Source organism: Sceloporus undulatus, chromosome 2 (genome assembly GCF_019175285.1).
Source record: "Sceloporus undulatus isolate JIND9_A2432 ecotype Alabama chromosome 2, SceUnd_v1.1, whole genome shotgun sequence".
Taxonomy (NCBI): Eukaryota; Metazoa; Chordata; class Lepidosauria; order Squamata; family Phrynosomatidae; genus Sceloporus; species Sceloporus undulatus.
The window spans coordinates 278,281,337-278,301,848 of NC_056523.1; the positions used below are offsets into that span (position 1 = coordinate 278,281,337).

Sequence of the window (20,512 nt, forward strand, 5' to 3'; positions counted from 1 at the left end):
GCTCTCTCACATTCCCCAGAGGCATAACTATGAGGGTGGTAAAACAAACAGGATGGCATCACCTGAAGTTCTCAGAGTCCAGGTAAACTCATGCGGGAAAATACGGTCCTTCAAATAATCTGAAGTCAAACCATTTAGGGTATCACAGATAATAATCAATACTTTGTGCTGAGAAACAGAATGATAGACGCTGCAGATGTTTTGATAAGGGAATTGTGTGCCACTTGTAACCAGCCTCAGTCATCATTGTGGCTCCAACTCTTTGGGCCAGTTGAAGATTCTGAACATTTTCTCAAAGCTTTCCCACATACAACCCATATGTTCATCCAAATGCAATGTTACTAAGGCATGTTCACTATGGTGGGGTTGTTATGTAACCAAATTGGTCAGGTTTTATCCAGATTCTAGACATGCCACCTGGTGCATGTTTGGACAACTGGCCCAGATTGCAAACTTTCATTAAAAAAAAACACAACAATCTTTTTTCAATTCCACTTTCCAGTTTCAGTGTTAATTGTTTTGAAGGAAAGCCTATTTTTTGAGAAAAAGTCTTGTACAGGTCTGTTTTGCAGAACTATTTGTAAAGTTTGCACTACAAATACAGTTGTTAGCTTTTAGGGCCACAGAATCTGTTGTTTTTGTGGATTTGCTTTTCCATGACTTGGCATAGCAATATTATACATTGTTATCGAACTTCCTGTTATGCAATTTCCATTTGAGGGAGGGGCAGCTTGGGTTTTCCCACTTTCTGATGTGGAGGAAAAAAAAGTCTAACCCTCAATTGATATTATCCTCTCTTCAGTTTGTTTTATCTTCTTTCTCATCTCACTTTGCCTCCCTCTTTGTGCAGGCATCAGAGGCACCTTAACCTGCCTTCTTGCTTGCCTGTTCCTTATTTATTACAGCACTGGTGGCTTTCAGCAGCCACTGCTTCTTTAGAGGGCAGACAGCAACACAAAGTGAGGCAGTTAATGGAGGAAAGGGAGAGGGTAGAAGCCGCAGCAGAAAATACAAGGGAAACATGGCACAAGAGGAGGCAAGATGCAAGAAGAGATGGAGGCGGTGCAGCTGGCAGGTGCAAGGAATAGAGGTCCAACAGTACAAGGTCAGGAAAGGGGAGGGGAGGAAAAGGAGAATGAGAAGAGACATATTGAAGTATTGAAAAATTTGTGAGTGTGAAGAAGAGATAAACAGGTCTGCTGCATTGGACTGGAAATAAGTATATTTATATGTATTAGTCAGAAGAATACCTTTCACAGATCTCAGTTGAGTAGCTGTGTCAGAGTTTTACAGCAAAACCAGCAGTATTTGTAGTTGTTCACTCTCAAGTTGGCTTTGACTTATGGTGACCTTGTAAATGAGAGACCTCCAAGACATCTAGCCATGGTTCACATCTTGCAAACCTGGAGTCATGCTTTTCTTTATTGAATCACTCCATGTGTAATAAGGTTTTCCTCTTCTACTGCCTCCCACTTTTTCCAGTATTATCATCTTTTCCAATGAGTCACACTATTTCATGATATGTCCAAATACAGTACCTGAGTTTAGTCATTTTGGCTTCTAGTGAAAGTTCAGATTTGATTTGCACTTGGCATAGTGGTATGAGTGTTGGGCTATAACTCTGGAGACAAAGGTTTGATTCCCAGCTCGGCCATGAAACCCACTGGGTGACCTTGTGTAAGTCATGTGCTCTCAGCCTCAAGGGAAGGCAATGGCAAATCATCTCTGAACAAATCTTACCAAAAAGATCCCATAATAGGGTTGCCTTAGGGTCGCCATAAATCATAAGCAGCTCGAAAGCACATAATAGCAACAACAAACGACACATGTATTTTTCTTGTTTTAATTTCATGGTATCCATAAAACTGTTGTCCAGCACCACATTTCAAATGCATTTATTCAATTCCTGTCATCTTTCTTCACTGTCCAGCTTTCACAACCCTATATAAAAATCAGAAATACTATGTCATAGATAATTCTGATTTTGGTATTTATTGATATATCTTTACAATTGAGGTACTATATATACTCAACTATAAGTCGGCCTCATGTATAAGTTGAGGTCAATTTTTGGCCACAATTATGGATTTTGCCATGACCCACAGATAGGTCGAGGGTAAAACTTGGAGGCTCCTTCAGTGTGCGTATATGTGCATATGGCAAGAGAGATTTTCATTGAGGCTTTTTGCTTCATCAATTTAGCCTTCATTTCAGCTAGATGTGTGGGCAGGAGAGGGACTCTTAAACAAACAGCAATATCAATCAGTCACCCAGAACTGTTTCTGCTTGCTTCTTGCTAAACTTCTCTCCCCACCGCATGGGGAAATCTGAAAGAGCTGTTATCACATTAAAATAAAAAATAATATAAATTTTATTAATATTTTCCCACCTCTCCTGGGTAGATCAGGACGGGATTACAACCTAGTATAAATACAGTGGGCCCTCTCCTTACGTGGGAGATCCGTTCCAGATCCTCCCACGTAAGGGAAAATCCGCCTATGCTCGAACCCAATAGGAAATAATGTTTCCCTCCCCAAGCGCTTTTGTTTCCCTTCCCAAGCGGGCGCACTGTATATGATTACAAATCTGGTCAATAAAATATAAAAACATAACAATTAAACAGTTTAACCATTAAAAACACATTATTGAAAGCGACAATGTTAGGTATTCCGATCCTAATCAAAAAGAGGATCCATGTATCGCATAGAGTCAAGTGGGTATGCTCATCAGAAGAGATCCGTCTTAACTTTACCATAGTGACCCGTAAATAAGTCAACCTGGGATTTTGGGGTCAATTTTTGGGCATAGATTTTTAGACTAACAGATGAGTGTATATCTTATCTGATTCCTTCATAGTTGCCTTTCAGTGTCTTAGCCTTTGTCTGATTTCTTCATTATAGTCATCATTTTGACTGACTCAGTCAAGGTATAGAATCTTCCCCCTTCCCCCCCATTTCTGTGTCTTAAATTTATTCATTTATTTATTTAGAGTATTTATACATAGTCACAAAGGCTCTCAGACAGGGCATCACTAGGGGGTGTGGGCCACACCAGGTGACACCCTGAGGGGAGATGACACCACTGCTCTCCAAACATCTGCCTTTTGGCAGAAATGGTCTGTGGCATTTGCCTGCATCCCTTTAAAACACTGGAGCTCAGCAGAAGTGGTGGTTTGAGTAGGGGCAAGGCTCAGTGGGAGGAGCATGGAGAGGCCTCTGGATTGGTTTTTAATTTTAATGTTTTTAAAAACCATCATGTCTTACCAAATTTTCACTTTAGCCACGTGAAATTATGTACATGAAACTATGTACATGTAAATACAATTAGGCTGTGTGTATGACATTGTAATTTAAAGGTATAATTTTAATTTTGCTAGATGTTTATGTCACATCTATTTGCTTACTGTTGGCTTACACATTGTAAACCGCTTAGGGAGTGCTAGTTAACTGATAACCAGTATAGCAGTGTACTTGCTATTGCTAACTATTACCATTACATTAAGCAATATACATTTATTACCATTTATGAGTATCATTGGTACAAACAACATTACTAAGGGTATGGTATGGTATGAGAGGAAGTCGATGGGAGGGGTGACTCCATGAATTACCGCACCAGGTGACATCAATCCTAGTGACTCTACAGCTCTCAGAGTGGCTTTCAAATTGTTAATTTGACAGTTCCTTGCCCTCAGGCTTACAATCTAAATAAGACACATAAGGAAAGGGGGATGGCAGTGGGGAAGAGGATTAAGTCCAGCACATGCATCCAATTCTTCTCTCTCTCCCTCAGGCCAGGGCAGAGACATGTGGGGTGGTGAGAGACCCTTTCATCTGCTTTGGGGCCTAGACATGGAGGAGCTGTGCCTGCCTCTTCTTCCCTTCATCCGAGACCAGGGTGATGACACTTGCAATGGAAGGGTCGCCTTTCATCTGCTTGTGGGCCTAGGCATGATTGAGTGGTGCCTGTTGTGCTGGAGAGGTAGTAGGGGGAGTAAACTGCTGCATTTTTGGCTGGCTTTAAGCTAACTTCAAAACAGACAGTTGGGATATAAGTTCTCTCTCTCTCTCTCTCTCTCTCTCTGTGGTATACAAAATCTAGATCAAACTGTAGGACAACTGCAGGACAAAACTCAGCCCAAAATGTAGGGCATTTAATAAAAATTGAGGACCTTAAATGTCCTACATTTTGGGCTGAGTTTTGTCCTACAGTTTGATCTAGATTTTGTCCTACATTTTGTCCCAGGTTTTAGTGGACAATTATGGCAACCCTACTGTATATATAACACATTTTTAAAAATATAAAAATAATAAAATAATTAATTATTCAAATTAAAACTACATAGTCCAAACCTATAAATAACAATATGGGAGAAGATCCATAAAACATAAAGCATAAATTGCCCACAGTCCTAATAGATCTTCATACAAAGAGATGTCAAATACAGTCTTCATATATAACCAGTAAAGGTAGTATGTTTTCCAATTTTGGGGTGAAATATTACTTGATGCTGTCTTTATCAATCACTTTAAACTTATGTAAATAGTTTGTGGCCATTTTTTTTCTTCTTAACATTCAACTGTTTTTGTGCTCTCTTCTTTAGTTTTTGATCAGTTAAGAGTTTTGTGCTCTCTTTAACTTTCATCAGTAGCCCTTTCTAAGTCTATTTTATTTTCAGGTAGTAACATAGAGTTATATGTATATTTTATCTGTGAGTGACCTTGGTTCCCCTGAGTTTTCCCATTTTTCATTAAACAGAATAAGCATTACTTTAATTCCATGTGAAATCAATTTAATAGTCTGATGCAGGGGAGCAGCCATTAAGGGATTACAGACAACACCAGGTGACACCCAAAGGGAGGTGATACCATTACTCCCTAAATATTTGCCTTTTGGCTGAAATGGACTATTACATTCACCTGAAGCTCAGTGGAAGGTTTGAGTGGGGTGAAGGTCAGTGGATACAGAAAGGAGAGGTCTCAGGCTTTTTTTTTTAAATTACACATTTAAAATTTTCTTAAACAACTTACATTCAGGCTGTGCTTATGATACTGTAATTTAAATATATAATTTTAATTTTTCTAGTTGTTTATTTCACAACTGTTGCCATTTCATTCAGTGATATATGGGAATGTATGAGTGGCATTAGTACAAAAACATTACTACGAATTCTGTATGGTGTGGTATGGCAGGAGGTGACCATGCAGGAGGTGACACCATGAGTTACCATATCACTTGAACCCACTTGAACATGGAATTAAAGTAATGCTTATTCTGTTTAATGAAAAATGGGAAAACTCAGGGGAACCAAGGTCACTCACAGATAAAATATACATATAACTCTATGTTACTAGTTATGCCACTGGTCTGATGGTTACTACAAAGCCTAACCCCCTCTGTCTTAGCGGTTGAAATATATCCTGAACATTTCCTTTCTTTGAGCCATTGTTTTGTTTTCCAGATAGCTACTGTGTAGCAGCAGGATGTCATAGAACCTAAGGAGGGTTGAATGGGAGGGCTAGTGTGCACAAGAACAACTCTTGTGCCCATATGCATGTCATGTCATGCAGTCAGATATGTTACATTTGAACCTGGTCATCTGCTGAAACCAAGGTTTGAGTATGGATTATTGGAACTAATTACAATTTAAATAAACAACACTTACCTGAAGTACCAGGAAACTGTAGATTACTGAAACTCAAAAGCCTTATGTCTCTTCTTGTCGAAATCCATAGAGTGAGTGAGACCAGACTCAAGAATGAAATCTGAGACAGAGTCCATAGAAGGACCAAAGCAAATCAAAGAAGCCATTTCATATAAATTAGCACAAGGAAGGGTAGTTAAGAGATAGAATCGAAGCTAAGGAGACAAACAGTAGGCAAAAAGATATATAAATGGAAAGATAGGAAGAACATGTGAGAGGCAAGTAGGTGGAGGACCCAGAGGGACAGACAGTTGGCATAGTGGAGTCAGGATTGGAGAAAGTATAATACTACTCTTTGCTTTACCATTTGAGTGGCTAACCAAAAGAGACATCAGCGTTCAGTTCTTTGTTGAAATTCACATTTGAACCTGTTAATGTGTTTAACCTTGTTTTCATTTGTTAGTTTTTCCGGAAAGCCAACTCCCAGATACCAACAGGAAATGTGGCTTGTAAAATTGCCTGTATAAATTGCTTATTAGCTTTACATTCTCTGTCCTTATAGTATACAGTGAGAATAAATTATGCTGCAGAGCCCTGGTGGTGCAGTGGTTAAATGCCTGTACTGCAGCCATTCACTCAAACCATATGGTGGCGAGTTTAATACCAGCCAGGCTCGACTCAGGCCTGCATCCTTGCTAAAATGAGTACCCAGCTTGTTGGGGGCAATTAGTTTACAGTTGTAAATCGCTCGGAGACTGCTTAGGTGGTATGAAGCGGTATATAAATGGAGCTGCTATTGCTATTCTTAAATTGTAAAAATGTACCTTTCATGATGGATGGAAGTTCAAAGTGACTCTAAAAATGTAATTGCAAAATTCAAGACAAAAACATTCTCACTAAATTAAGAATTTATCTTTTAATAGTTTATAAAACCCATCTTTCAATCCCAGAACATGACTCTACCTACTCCTTAGGAATGCTGGGCCCAGGGATCATACATTGCCATGAGAGTAATAAGTAATACATTAAGTTGCAACAAAAAACGGGTAGTCAGTAGATTGAAAAAGCAAAGTTTGTATATCTCAGTGACCTGTCTGGTGAAGAGTAGAGCCATCAAACTTATAGTTTCTGAACTATTTCCAGATGTGACTACTCACAGAATGTACTTCTCTAGTTGTTCTTTAAGGTTGCATAGTAATGGACTACAGTTGCTGGATCTGAGCCCTCTGAAAGGGATTAGATGCTATTCATCAAATGTTGCTATCAAAAGGTACTATTCACACAGCTATCAACTGAGCCTTTAGGAGCACTCACTGGTTATAGATTGGATTCTTAATGGAAATGCTAGAACAGGCAATCCACTTGCTAGATTACTGCAGCTATTTATTATTATAAAGTCTGCTTGTCTAGATTCACTTTCAATCTAGTCGGGGAATTCCAAGTACTACTTGAAGACAATCCTTTTCCTAGATCTTTTGAAAATGAAAAAAAAATCACATATCTACACCATTTTGATAATATACTCTAGGAGTTTAGATAATTTCTTCCAGTAGAATGATAGACAGATGCTAAGATGCTCACTAGTATCTGTGACAAAATAGAAATACTATTGCGCAACATAAGGTAACTCTCATTAATCTGATAAATAGTCAGCACTACGTTCTGGACCAAGAAACAGGATGGAATCTTCTTCCAAGAACAGCAACCATGCTGCTCTGTTACTCCAAAAAAGAGTTTGCTGGTTACTCAAGTGCTACGAAGTTGGTGCCTAAGAAATAGCTTCTTATTATGCAAGCGCAATGTACTCCATGAAAGCTTATATCCAATAATACTTGTTACTCTTTCACATTCCACAAGACTCCCTGTTGGTTTTGTTGAATCCCTTTAAACGCAGGCCCTTTTTACAATCATGGAAACATGTTTAAAGCTGTTTCCTTTATAGAGACCTACCATTGTGCAAACTTTCTCTATGAATACATTTTTAAAAATAATGTTGATAATATACCCATTTTGAAGGTACAGTTCTATATGTAACTTCACATATTGTTCAAAACTAACTGCTCACACTTATTTTTCAGCTGCTCAGGAATATTCCAGAAAAGGGAGAAACTTCTGTTTGACACTACATCAACTCAGGTGTCTTTCCCGGCTTATAAATCGTTTTTTGTTGATGGAAGAAAAAGTTGAAGAACTGTCTTCAGAAATGCTGTTATTACCATGTTTTTCTGAGAGCAAAAATGTTCAAGGTGATATACATTTATACTTAACTTTATTTTTCCTTCAAAACAATTATTTTGTAGAAATTCAGCAGATAGAATAATTGTTGTGGGGAAACAGCATGGTTTTTATCAATTCTGTAGAATGTATTTCTAGTATATTTCAAAGTCAATTGAAGTATTTATTTCTCATTCACAACACTTTTAAAATAATGAATATGATGAATATAAGCTTGATCTTAAGCTATACATAATGAATAGAATTAACATAAACTTCTTATATAATCTGACCAAAATAAAAATTAACCATATTTTAACTAGCCAATTAGCCAGAGTAGGGAGATATGAACCACAATCCACTGTTGTGGTAATGTATGCCCATTACTAACTACAATGGGTCTTTTTCCACATTACTTTCACCTTGCCCTCTTCTATGCCTCCTGAAAATCCACTCCAGAAGGTTTTTCAGCAATATAGAGCAGGTTTTGAAGATGCACTGAGGACTGTAGCAATTGCCTCTGTCCTAGCTTTGCTGATTGAACCAGATCGACTAATGGAACGTCCCCATTGGACCCTGCTTTTAGGTTGAAAGTGTGTTTCAGAAAGAAATGACCTATATGTTTTAGGGGGGAAGAAAGAAACATCATGATAGCCATTATTAGACGTGTTCCTAAGCTGCTGATCATTCTGGAAGCAATACAGTAGTGCATGTATAGAGAACTTTGAGTGGCATTACTATATTGGTGTTCATAGAACTGCATAGTTTTTAAAAGACAGCAGTAAATAGTTTATCTGTGGGTTTGATTTTTTCATTATGGAATTGATCAAAGCCCTGCACCTTTTCCCTTCCCCCATGAGGTCTTTGTTAGCCCTGTGTTGAAGACATGCTAGTTAACAAAAAAGAGAAAAGTGAGCACTAGCACAATAAGTTTAAGCATTCATTGCTCAGTATTTCTTATAGAGCCTTTAGTCATGTACAGATTGTTTGTAAAACTCTACCAAAAATAAAGTACTGTAGTTTGTTGCGAAGTTCTACATATTTTATTTTTGCCAATGTGGTATCTAAGTTTTAGCTATAACCAGGAGGTTTCTTGGCCATCATTTTTTTCCCCAGGCCCAGCAATGACAAAGAGCAATGGCTGCATAAATTGGATGTGAGAAGAACACTTAGGGTTTATCTCAGAAAAATCAAAGATTTTAGATCTTCTGACAGATTGTTTGTACTCTTAGGGGGTCTTAAGAGGGGTCAAATGGCTTCTAAGAGTTCCTTAGCTAGATGGTTAAGGAACTGTATTAGGAAGGCGTATGTAGTTAAGGGTAAAGTGGCTCCCAGGGTTTGTAAAGCTCATTACACTAGGACTATAACTGCTGCTTGGGCGGAGAGGTCGAAGGCTTCCACATTGGAAATTTGCAAGGTGGCCACCTGGGCTTCTCTTCATACGTTTTCATAGCATTATCACTTGGATGTAGTCTCTTCTGCAGATTCTGCTTTTGGTAGGAGGTTGCTTGTGAACCCAAAAAAAAAGAACTGTGAAGAAAAGAGAGATACATAGTTCACGCTACTTCTAGCTGCCATCAAGACAAGTTCCTTTGCAGTCAGTACAATGGAAACCTATGAGGGCCAATTTACTTGGCTTAAAATAGAAGTTACAACTCAAGGAAGTACTGCCCACTGATGCTCTCTGATTATAATCCCATGGCACACAATAGCACCAAGGGATACAGTAGAAAAATATGAACGCTATCAAAAAATATACATAGAAAGCATGCTGAAGTGATCTAGACTTTTTGTAATTCATTTTGACTACAGTACTTGGGAATTCAATCAGTTTTAGCTCTGTTGTTGGAAAGCATATTGCTTTATTCAGAAGAGTCATAATTTTAAAAAAAACTTAGTTTCAGTAAGATTATTTTTCTTTCTACATTTTATTTTTTATGCTCCCATATAGAAGCTCTTTTCAACGTGAGCTGTTTGCATATTGATCTATCAAGTATCAAAATGAAACAAATACGTGAATAATATTCAAATAAATGCAGTCTGAAAGTCATCTTTGGTTACATACAGTATATGCAAACATGATGAACTTTTTAAAAACTTAGATTAAAACTCAAAGCGTGATAACTTCTTATCCCAATGACAATTTGATTCTAACAAATCGCAGGAGAAAGATGGCATATCAAAAGAGTAAATAAATAAAAATAAATGAATGAATACAGATGAAAATATTTCTTACCTTCTTTCCAGCCACCATGAATGAAGTACCAGTCATGTAAGCCTGTCACATTTGTTATTGTCTGCAAAGATTTGGGACTTGTAAGGAAAGAGTTGTACACTCTGATTTCTTCTCTCTCTCTCTCTCTCTCTCTTTTTTTCTAGAATGTTCAGAAAATTGAACAAGGTATGAATGGTGAATTAGGTTTTTTCCCCTAGTGGCAGTGAGAAGAATGAACCTTTTCTTTTGCCTGGTCTTTGTCCATTCCCACTGTTCTATTCTCCTTGATTTGCCCAACAGTTAATTTAGTAGAATGCTGAGACATACCTAGTACAGTCATTATCACAGGATACGTTATCCTTTGACAGAACCTGGAACATAGCAGCAGCCATGGATATAGCAGAACATCCTTATTTAGAAGGAAGAATGTTTGGTCAAATTATATTCTTCTTCTGCCCTTCTGGTGTGCTTTCTCTTTCCTTTGGTCTTTCAGAAGTGTCTTGTTGAGATTTTCAAAAACATCTAACAAACTTTTCATCTTCCTCTCACCTCTTTTCCCCCATTTCAGCAAGAAAGGTGAACTTTAGACAGATCTGATAATGAGTGCCAAGAAAAGCTTTTTCCAGTGGAGCTCTTTGAAACCACTCTGGGCAAACTTGTCAAGGCCTTAGGTTTTCAAGCTTTGCCTCAGGGGACTAGAAAGATTTGCAAAGGTTTTTCCTTCACAGATTAAGAAGAAATCTGTTACTTCATATAAATCTCTAGAAAGCACTATAAAAGAATAAAACAATCAGATTTACAAAGTCTTTGTAAATGGGTAGCTTTTGAAGCTGGATAGACATAAGGTTTTCTCTGTATGTGGATCCCCAAAATAGCAGCAGCAGCTTCTCTAATAAAGATTATTTTTAAGAAGTAGGATGATAAGGATATGGAATTTAGGCTCAAAACACAGAAGCCAAGAGTTTATTTTCATTAGCTTGCTAGACCTTCCTTGGAATAACATAAGAAATTAAAGTTCCTTCTGAGCAAAATGTTTGAAGATATTTCTTCTTTACTTACAAATAGTAATTCTTTTTTCAAAAGACCTTTTCTCCATGATTAGTACACATTGTCTTAGCCAAAAGAAGAAAAAAAGCACATAAGTTTTTGGCACAGTCCCTTGGATCATTTTAGTTGTTGTTTTTCAGCATATACAGCAACAAATGAATATGTTTTACTACTACATTATAATAGTGACAGTGTCATTTTATCTAGATTTGTAAGTAATTCTAAGTACTGCAGGGCTTTATGGCCCTGGTTTTTCTAGGTTATATGCAATTTAAGTCACCAGTATCTAGATTCCTTTCAAAATGGAAAAATTTACATTTGTTGGATTTTATTTAAAAAATACATGTTCTTCTGGATTAACAGAAGACTGAAAATATAAACCCTTTCTACACAAGCCCAGCTCTTTTCTTTAGGTAAGTGTAAGTAAAAGGGTGTAAACATCTGAAAGATGAAGGAATCATGAAGGCCATGTGGGAGATAAATTTCTGTTTTTACATGGTAATGAATTAAAGCTCTTGCATTTTAATCAGGACTCAGAAAATGCAAAAAATATGCTGTGGATCTTGTAAAAGAAATATTATTTGCATTCTGAATTTTACTTTGTATTTTTAGTGTTCTGGTACAAGCTGCTGAATGTGTCTATAGAATATATTGCTATATCAGAAGATAGTGCAGTATGTTTTCCATAGGATTAATCTTAGCTTTGATCCCATTTATCATGCTATGCAGGAGTTCTGAAGAAAGCTAGTGGTGAGCTTTTAACAGGCGAAAGTAGAGCGAATGAAATCAGTGCCCTTCCAGACCAGTTACTTCAAGTAAAAAAGGTAACTAAAATCAAAATTAAAAACATCCATCACTGTGGGATATGTATTTCCAGTGCCACCAGAATAGATAAGGTCCTGTTTAACATATTAATTATGAATCTCTTATGCCTGGATGTTAATAATTTCAGTCTTATTATTAACTTAGAAGAAAAAACCACATACAGTATAAAAGTTTGTGAATGGTTGCTAAATGATTTTTAATGCCACTATTTACTATAAAAAGACAAAGAAAATGAAAACCTTTAGGAATGTTATTGTGTATATTTTTATTTACTGTTGCACATTTTCGTAAGATTTTTTAAATAAATATATTGAAACCTATTAACTATTTTTGCATGAGTTCACTACTGGAATTTGTAATAACCACTTTTCACAGGTCTATTTAATACTTCTTATATCTTACTTATAAAAGTGTCTTCTGTCTGTTTCTTGTGGTTGGAATGACAAGAAACAACAACACTTTCTACAATTAGTGCACATCAAAGTGATGCTCCCGCTATTATGTGGAGGAAATTGTGGGAGCCTTCTCTCAACTTTGGTCAATAGTAAAACATCTTGCACTCTAAAACTATTGAACTATATCTGATCAAAATTAATGCATTAATTTGAACATTAAAGCCAAATAAAACTTGATAGTTCTATCACACTGTTAAAAGAAGTGTGTTGAGTAGGAGTTATTAAGCACAACTGTTTAATATGGTTTGATAAAGAAAAGTAAATGCCCATGAGTGAATCAGATCATTTATGCTATGGGTCAAGATTCCTAGAGGTAGATAGAGAAAAACATAATACATACATAACATAACATAACATAACATACGGAAGAGACTTGAGAGCCAGTGTGGTATAGTGATTTGAGAGATGACTCTGGGAAACCAGATTTTAAATCCCTGCTTGGTCATGGAAATCTACTGAGTTATCATGGCAAGTTATACCCTCTCAGCCTCAGAGAAAGGCATGGGCAAACCTCCTCTAAACAAATATTGCCAAGAAAACTCTGTGTAAGGTTTGCCTTAAGGTCACCTTAAGTCAGAAATGATTTGAAGGCACATAACAATAAATGGGGAGACTTAGGTTATTTTAACATTAAATAGATCACTGATTCTTGAGGAACCTTACTTGTTTACCATTCTCAACTCTGACACTATGCCAGGGATGAAGGATTAATTTTTTAAAAATATCTATTTGGGGAAACATAACATTTCTTTTGTTGTCTAGAAGTACCTATGCATTTCTTTGGATCCTGTCCTGTGTATGTTTGTTTGTTTTGTTTTGACCATAATTTCTTAAATGATTTTTAAAAAAAATATCCATTTGTGTTCATAATCAATACGAATCATAGCAAAATCTTAAAATGACAAGAATAATAGCTACATAATGTCTATAACAGCCTCCTTACAAAAACACCCATGACTAATAAAGTGAGCAGAAATATACAGTAATTCAATATTACTGAAGTGCTTGTATAAACAGACAAGCTTTATGTTACTTTCCTAAAATACTGTAGTCACAGCGGCTGTAGCAGCTTCATTAATATACCACTTCATACTGCACTGAGCAGTCTCTAAGCACTTTACAACTGTAAGCTAATTGCTCCCATCAAGCTGGGCACTCATTTTAGTGACCTGGGAAGGATGCAACGCTGAGTTGACCCTGAGCCCCTGGCTGGGATTGAACTCACATCCTTGCGGTTTGTAAGTGACTGGCTGCAGTATTGGCGTTTAACCACTGAGCCACTAGGTTTGTTAAAAAAATCTACATTCTAGATCTGAAAATTATTCCAGATAGATTCATCTCTTTCTCTTGTCTCCCTTTCCTTTTCAAGAAGAAGGATATTTTAGCTGAAACTTGCTCCTGAATCTTTCAGATTAAGCGGTTATGTATGAGGTAAACATTAATTGGAATAAATATTTTGTCACTTCAGACATTTTCTTTTGATGGTTTAACCCAGAAATTCCCCTCCTCTCAAGACAGGCCTTTCTTGTCAAATGAAAGGATATTCTTTTCTGTGATTCAGAAGCAATACAAAAACCCCATTGTAGTTGCATAAGCTTCATGATTTATTATACAGATGAATATGCATAAATCATACCAAGTAAACATATCTATTAAGCTGCTGGGTGCCCCAGGGAAATAGCAGTGAAGTGGACCTGTTCTGTAGCCATCAAGAGGCACAGCACTTAAAATCATAGAATTGTAGAGTTGGAAGAGACCACAAGGGCCATCCAGCCCAACCCCCTGCCATTCAGGAACTCTCAGTCAAAGCATACCCAAAGCATACTTCAGCCTTAAGGTCCGAGCTAAAGCTCTGACCTTGTGTCAGTTTCTTAGGAGTTTTATAGGTTTCTCGGAGATCGTATCACTCCTCTATCATACTCCCTACAGGACATCAATTAGGTAGTTGTTTTCACAGGTGTTAGCCATGGACCGAACACCACTTCAAAATCTGCTATCTTTAAATTCCTTCTTATGCTGTACCAGTTGCTGTTATGTCTCTTAGTCTAAGTCAACTGCTATTTCTTTTTCCCCTGTGCTTTCGCAGCCACATGTTATGTTTCTTACACTAGATCAGCTGCTTTCTAAGTGTTTAGATTCCTCCTTGTGCTTTCCCAGCTATATGTTATCTCTTTGTCTAAATTAGCTATTATCTCTTCTAAGTGTTTAAATTTTTCCCTATGTTTTTCCAACCACATTTTATCTTATAGGTCCACTCCACTGCTATTTCCCTGGGGCACCCAGCAGCTTAATAGGTTGGCAAATAAACAAGACACATGATTTAGGAAAATCAAATATTCTGGTGGCATGGAGGAGAACAATGACAGGCCACTGCACCTCCTTGATATTACAATATGTCTTCTGGAGGTTGTCCATACAAAGCCTAAAAAATTGTTTGAATCTGAAAACACTCCCCTCTGTGACAATATATTTATGATATCCATGGCCAGAGTGCAGGATAAACGTGACTACACCAGCCTCTTACATACCATTCATGCAGAGATGCTGCACTCCTCTGGCTCTGTGTCACATACCTGCTATTCCTGTTCAGTTTATCCACTACTGATGACATAGAATCATAGAATCCTATACTTGGAAGAGACCACAAGAGCCATCCAGTCTGCCATGCCATGCAGGAACTCTCAATCAAAGCATATCCAACAGATGTCCATCTAGTCTCTTTTTAAAGACCTCCAAGGAGGGAGACTCCACCACACTCCAAGAGAGTGTGTTCCACTGTCGAACAGCCCTTACTGTCAGGAAGTTCCTCCTAATGTTGAGGTAGAATCTCTTTTTCCTGTAGCTTGCATCCGTTGTTCCAGGTCATCTTCTCTGGAGTAGCAGAAAACAAGTTTTCTCCCTCCTCAATATGACATCCCTTCAAATATTTAAACAGGGCTATTATATCACCTCTTAACCTTCTCTTCTCTAGGCTAAACATCCCCAGCAACCTAAGCCTTTCCTCATAGGGCATGGCTTCAAGACCCTTCATCATTTTAGTCACCCTCCTTTGGACACTTTCCAGATTTTCAATTGTGATGCCCAAAACTGCACACAGTATTCCAGGTAGGGCCTGACCAAAGCAGATTGACCAAAGAGTGGCACTATTACTTCCCATGATCTAGAGACTATACTTCTATTGATGCAGCCTAAAATCACATTGGCGTTGTTGTTGATATGGATGATGAAGATGATTAAAAAGCAATATTTGTTAAATTTTTGTTTTATGCTTTCTGTATTCCAGTCTACCATACTAGAGTTTGGCTGGAGAAATGCATTTAAAGACTTGTCTTCTTCAGTTGCACACTGCATAACAATTGCAGTTGAAGATTTTTCCAGTAAAATTCTTCAACAGGAACAAAATGAACAGACATCAGCGACTTCCTATGTGATGCATCTTGTAAATGTGCAATATGTAAAAGAATACTGGGGTATAATCCATGAGGATGAGCGACCAAAGCAAATTTCAAAGGCATGTATCAAAGATCTGTAACTCATAAACATTCAAGACTTTATTTGTTTTTCTTCCCTTGATGTACATGCAGGACCAATAGCACTATAGGAATCAAATAGAGAGAATCACAGCAGTGATAATTTAAAGTCCTTTATAAGTCTCAACTGGCAGTGGAAAATAAACTACAAATTTAGCTTTTAAAAAAAATCCTACAAATGATAACCTATTAAATTGAGGGAGTTCGGAGAACTTATTTGTTCTCATATATTGGTGAGCAACATTAATACACTAAGAAAAATAATGAGTTTCTGCCACTGTAAAACAGTGAAATATATCACTGGAAAAATATATAATAGTAGGAAGACTACTGATGTGAAGCTTCATTTGGATAGAAATTGGAGGATGGGGAACGGAGCTGTGGATTCAGGACTAAAGACAGGATTGTGAATGAAACAATCCAGACCAAAACAAACAAACAAAAACAATTTCATCCAGAGTAAAGAGTATTCCCTCTGCACTAGGGGGTTCTGTGTGTGTGTGTGTGTGTGTGTGTGTGTGTATACGCACACAGTGGAATCAAAGTCAAAGCTTGTACTGCATTGTATCTTGCCATGGATACCCACTGGGTGACCCTGGGCAAGTCACAGTCTCTTAGTCTCAGATGATAGCAATGGCAACCCCCCCGTGAAGAAACTTGCCAAGCAAACCCTGTGATAGGATCACCTTAGGGTTGCCAGAAGTCTGAAATGTCTTGAAGGCAAACAACACCACACCACACCAATTAAACAAAAAGCAAAACAAAACCACATCCTGAACATATAAAGCTAGCATGTTAGGAAGAGTTTAGGATTATTTCCCCCCTCATACAGGGTGCACTGTATATTATTTTTCTGGGGACAGAGTGATTTTCTTGTAGGGCAGTATTCAAATTACAGTTTATCTCTGCAAGCTGATATACTGTCCAGAAAAAAGAAGCTTTGCCACTTATTCTGCTGAAGGTATATGCTGGCCCTTTGTGGAGCCTCAATCTGGAAGTATGCATCCTGCAATATTTCCCACATTACAACTGTGGCTGCTAGGTTTGCAGCTGTTCTGGTTGGAGTTGCTCATCCTCTGAAAGATCAGATTCATAGTTTTAGGGTACTCTTGGACCCAGTGCTGCTCCTGGAAAGCTAAAGCTGGCTCCATCTTTTTAAAACTTCTGGTGGGTGCTGGAACAGTGCTGTTCTACATGGCATTCAATGTTTAAAATTGCTGTTTTAACTTTCAAAACTGGATTCTAGGATTGTTTTTAGATTGCTTTTAGAAGTTTTTTTAGAGGTTTTTTAATGTGTTTTTAAAAGATTGTTACATTTGTATTGTTTTAATTAATTTTTATTGGTTTATCACCTTGGGAGTCCTTGTGGGCTGGGAGGTAATACAAAAATACTTACTATATATACTCGACTATAACTCGACCTCATATTTACTGTAAGTCGAGGGCAAGTTTTGGGGCCAAAATTATGGATTTTGTTATGACCCGTGGATAAGTCAAGGATAAAACTTAGGCACATGTAATGAAGGATGTAAAGGATGAAGTAAAGGAATAGAATGCCAGAGAACTTAGAAAATTCTAGCAGGCATAACTATTTGTACACATACTAAAGGCTGGATGGATGAGAGAGTAGAAGGGGTCAGTGCTTCCAGGGAAGATTAAACTCTTTCTTTTCACCGTGTGTGTGTGTGTGTGTGTGTGTGTGTGTACATTAAAATACAGTACCTACATTGACCTTCAGATAAGTCGACTCAGGTTTTTGTAACCTAATTTTTTTAACCTAAATTTCTAGACTCATATATGAGTATATACAGTAAATAAATTTGTATTGAAAGAGAGGAAAATAAAAGGATACCTAAGCCTGTTCAGTTATCTTTCTCTCTAACCAGGGTTCCAGGTGTATATTTACTTTGCTACAATAAGATATTTTTGTGTTAATTTAAATTAATGCAAAGGGTAAATGTAATGCTACTGGCAGTTTGATTCTTGACCACCACAAATGTGTGTATTGTTTCGGCTATTGCCATTCACCTGTCATTTGAAATAGATAATAAGCAGTGTTCTATGTTCCCTATGTCTTATTGCAAATAAACTATTTTTGTACTGCACTTACACTGAACAATGCTGTCAGAGTCAATAGAACTGTATGTCACATTTATGTTCCTTAGTTTTGTTCTGATATCATGGAAGAACTTGACACATTACTTCCGTTGGCTTTGGCCTGCAGAGATGAATCTCTCCAGGAAATCAGAGCAGACTTTGTGGAGGCTTGCTGCAAAGTGGCAACAGCTGTCATGACAAGATTGGAGGAGAGAAGTAAAGATATCCCTTCCAGAGCTCCACTGCAAAATCTGTATACCATTCTTTCCACAGCAGTGCATGTCTATCAGCATTTTAAGATATATCATAGTTTAATGAAAGAGTCCAATAGAAAGTGAGTATCCTTTGAGTGCTTTGATTGTGTATTCCTGCATGGCAGGGGTTAGACTGGATGGCCCTTGTGGTCTCCTTCCACTTTGTAATTCTCTGATTCTATATTCTCTTGATTAAACATATCTATAAATGGGTGTAATTCAGCAATACAAAATATAAAGTTGGCCCTCCATATCCACAGATAACCATCCACAGCTTGAAAGCATTTTTTAAAAATCCCAAAAGCAAACCTTGATTTTCCCATTTTATACAAGGGGCACCATTTTACTATGCTGTCGTATATAATGGAACTTGACTATACATGGATGGATAGTGGGGTGGGGTCCTGGAACCACAACCTAGTGAATGCCAAGGGCCCACTGTACTATTCTTTAAAATAGCTACAAACATAAAACATCATATTATTTTTTATCCCATTACACTTCCCCCCTTCTTTTCACTTATTTCCTAGCTTACTACTATAGTTCACTGGTCACAGTCTACTTAAAGCTTCATAACTGAAGCTAATGGCTAAAATAGAACTTTCTAAGCCTTCCTTTTTTTCAGTTGTTCTTAGTTGTTCAATTGTACTACCAGTACCATTATGATGCACCATTTTAACCAGTCTGGAAACCTTAGCATTGTCTACTACTTCTCTTCTTCATCCCATATCTGTTTGTGGTTTAGGACAGGTTTAAATCATTGATGTAATCTAAAATAGGTATGAGTCACATACATCAGCATATGAGTAATGAAGAAAGACCATATAGTTCAAAAACATAATACATAAATACCTAATAGAGCAGCCTTGTAAGGTATATGATATGGTATGTGGGAACATCCCGTCGCTATAAGTAAGTTGTTGGTCCTCATAGACCTTATATCATGCCTGAAAAAGTTGCCTGCGTACATACATATGCTGATGTATGTGACCCGTACCTATTTTATTTTCACAGTTTTCTATGACCACTGACGAAGACGTTCTAGTCAAAACATGTTTGGTCTCTGTTTTGTACTTCCTAACTGTAATGAGCATACTGTGTTATCCCTTTTAATTTGGCCTCTGGTGTGCACTCCCCAACTGAATGGACATATTATGTTATCTCTTTTAATTCCATGTTGTGAGGCACAGAGGAATTGGTATTTTGTGTATTTGATACGTCCGTATGGGATTTGCAGTTCCCCAGCCCAGTACTGACTGGTAAAACTAGCCTTGTGCATGTTAGGGCATGGCTCACAGGCCAGAACAAGCCTCTCTTTGTGTTCAGGATAGCATATACTCTATGCTTTATAATTTATTTTAATATTTTTTCAGCATTCCATTGCTACACATTGTTTTAATAAAACTGCTGTGTTTCCCGTTTTTATCCCCCCTAAACTTTTTGTCCACTCACTTGCTTATATAATAATCCAAACCATTTGTAGAACTGTGGATTGTTACCTCCTGCTGCACTGGTCTTAAATCTTTTATCTTTGTTTTTTGTTTTTCATTTGAACAGGCCCTTGTTCTTAGTGCCTCTCCAGCAATATGAGGAACTAATCAGCCTTCTTCAGTTTCAAGTAACAAACTACTGCATCAGAGTTTGTGCTACAAGCATTTTACAGGATGCTGAAAGTCACTACTGGGATGACAGCAAAGCTTTTTATGAGGTGTGGTGTTAATGTTTATTATCCTTTTTTTGTACTGACTTGAAACATAACTGTCACTGTCACCCAGTTACATTTTAAGATTGTACAGTTGTACCTCTGTTAACAAAGTAGATGTGCTCCTTGGAATTACTTCTTTAGCATAACATTTGATACCAGAGGCAGAAATAACCTGGAAGAACAGAGATAGTTTCCTACACTACAAAAAAGAAGAGCAGTTCCACATATTTTAGGAAACTGTTTATTCAAACTTGACAATATGTGCATGTAAAGCAAACAGCTCAGGAAAGCCTTGCATAAGTAAACAAAAATATTTTCAATCATCTGGTTAATACTTGAACTCTTCTTTCAAAATATCACCAAGGGTGACTTTGTCTTTCACCTGCCTCCATTTTCTTATGCTTTTCATTTGACCAAGTTTATAGATAAAAAAAACATGTTGGGGGTACTTATGAGAAAAATATATGCTCTCTCTCTCTCTCTCTCTCTCTCTCTCTTTTGTTGGCTCAATAAAGAATTCTGGAGG

At 37.3% G+C, this 20,512-nt stretch overlaps 1 protein-coding gene across 6 annotated transcripts in view; it reads left to right on the forward strand.

Annotated features, from left to right (window-relative positions):
- KIAA0825 (KIAA0825 ortholog) overlaps window positions 1-20,512 on the forward strand; it is a 250,061-nt gene that overhangs the window by 57,483 nt on the left and 172,066 nt on the right. For 5 of the 6 annotated variants that reach the window (XM_042449195.1, XM_042449197.1, XM_042449196.1 and 2 more), the window contains exons 5-9: window positions 7,723-7,890; window positions 11,850-11,944; window positions 15,684-15,911; window positions 18,096-18,361; window positions 19,839-19,989. In XM_042449195.1, the coding sequence (XP_042305129.1) occupies window positions 7,723-7,890; window positions 11,850-11,944; window positions 15,684-15,911; window positions 18,096-18,361; window positions 19,839-19,989 (908 nt within the window). Of the gene's footprint in view, window positions 1-7,722; window positions 7,891-11,849; window positions 11,945-15,683; window positions 15,912-18,095; window positions 18,362-19,838; window positions 19,990-20,512 lie in introns of those variants that run through there. The other variant, XM_042449201.1, reaches the window with a different exon arrangement.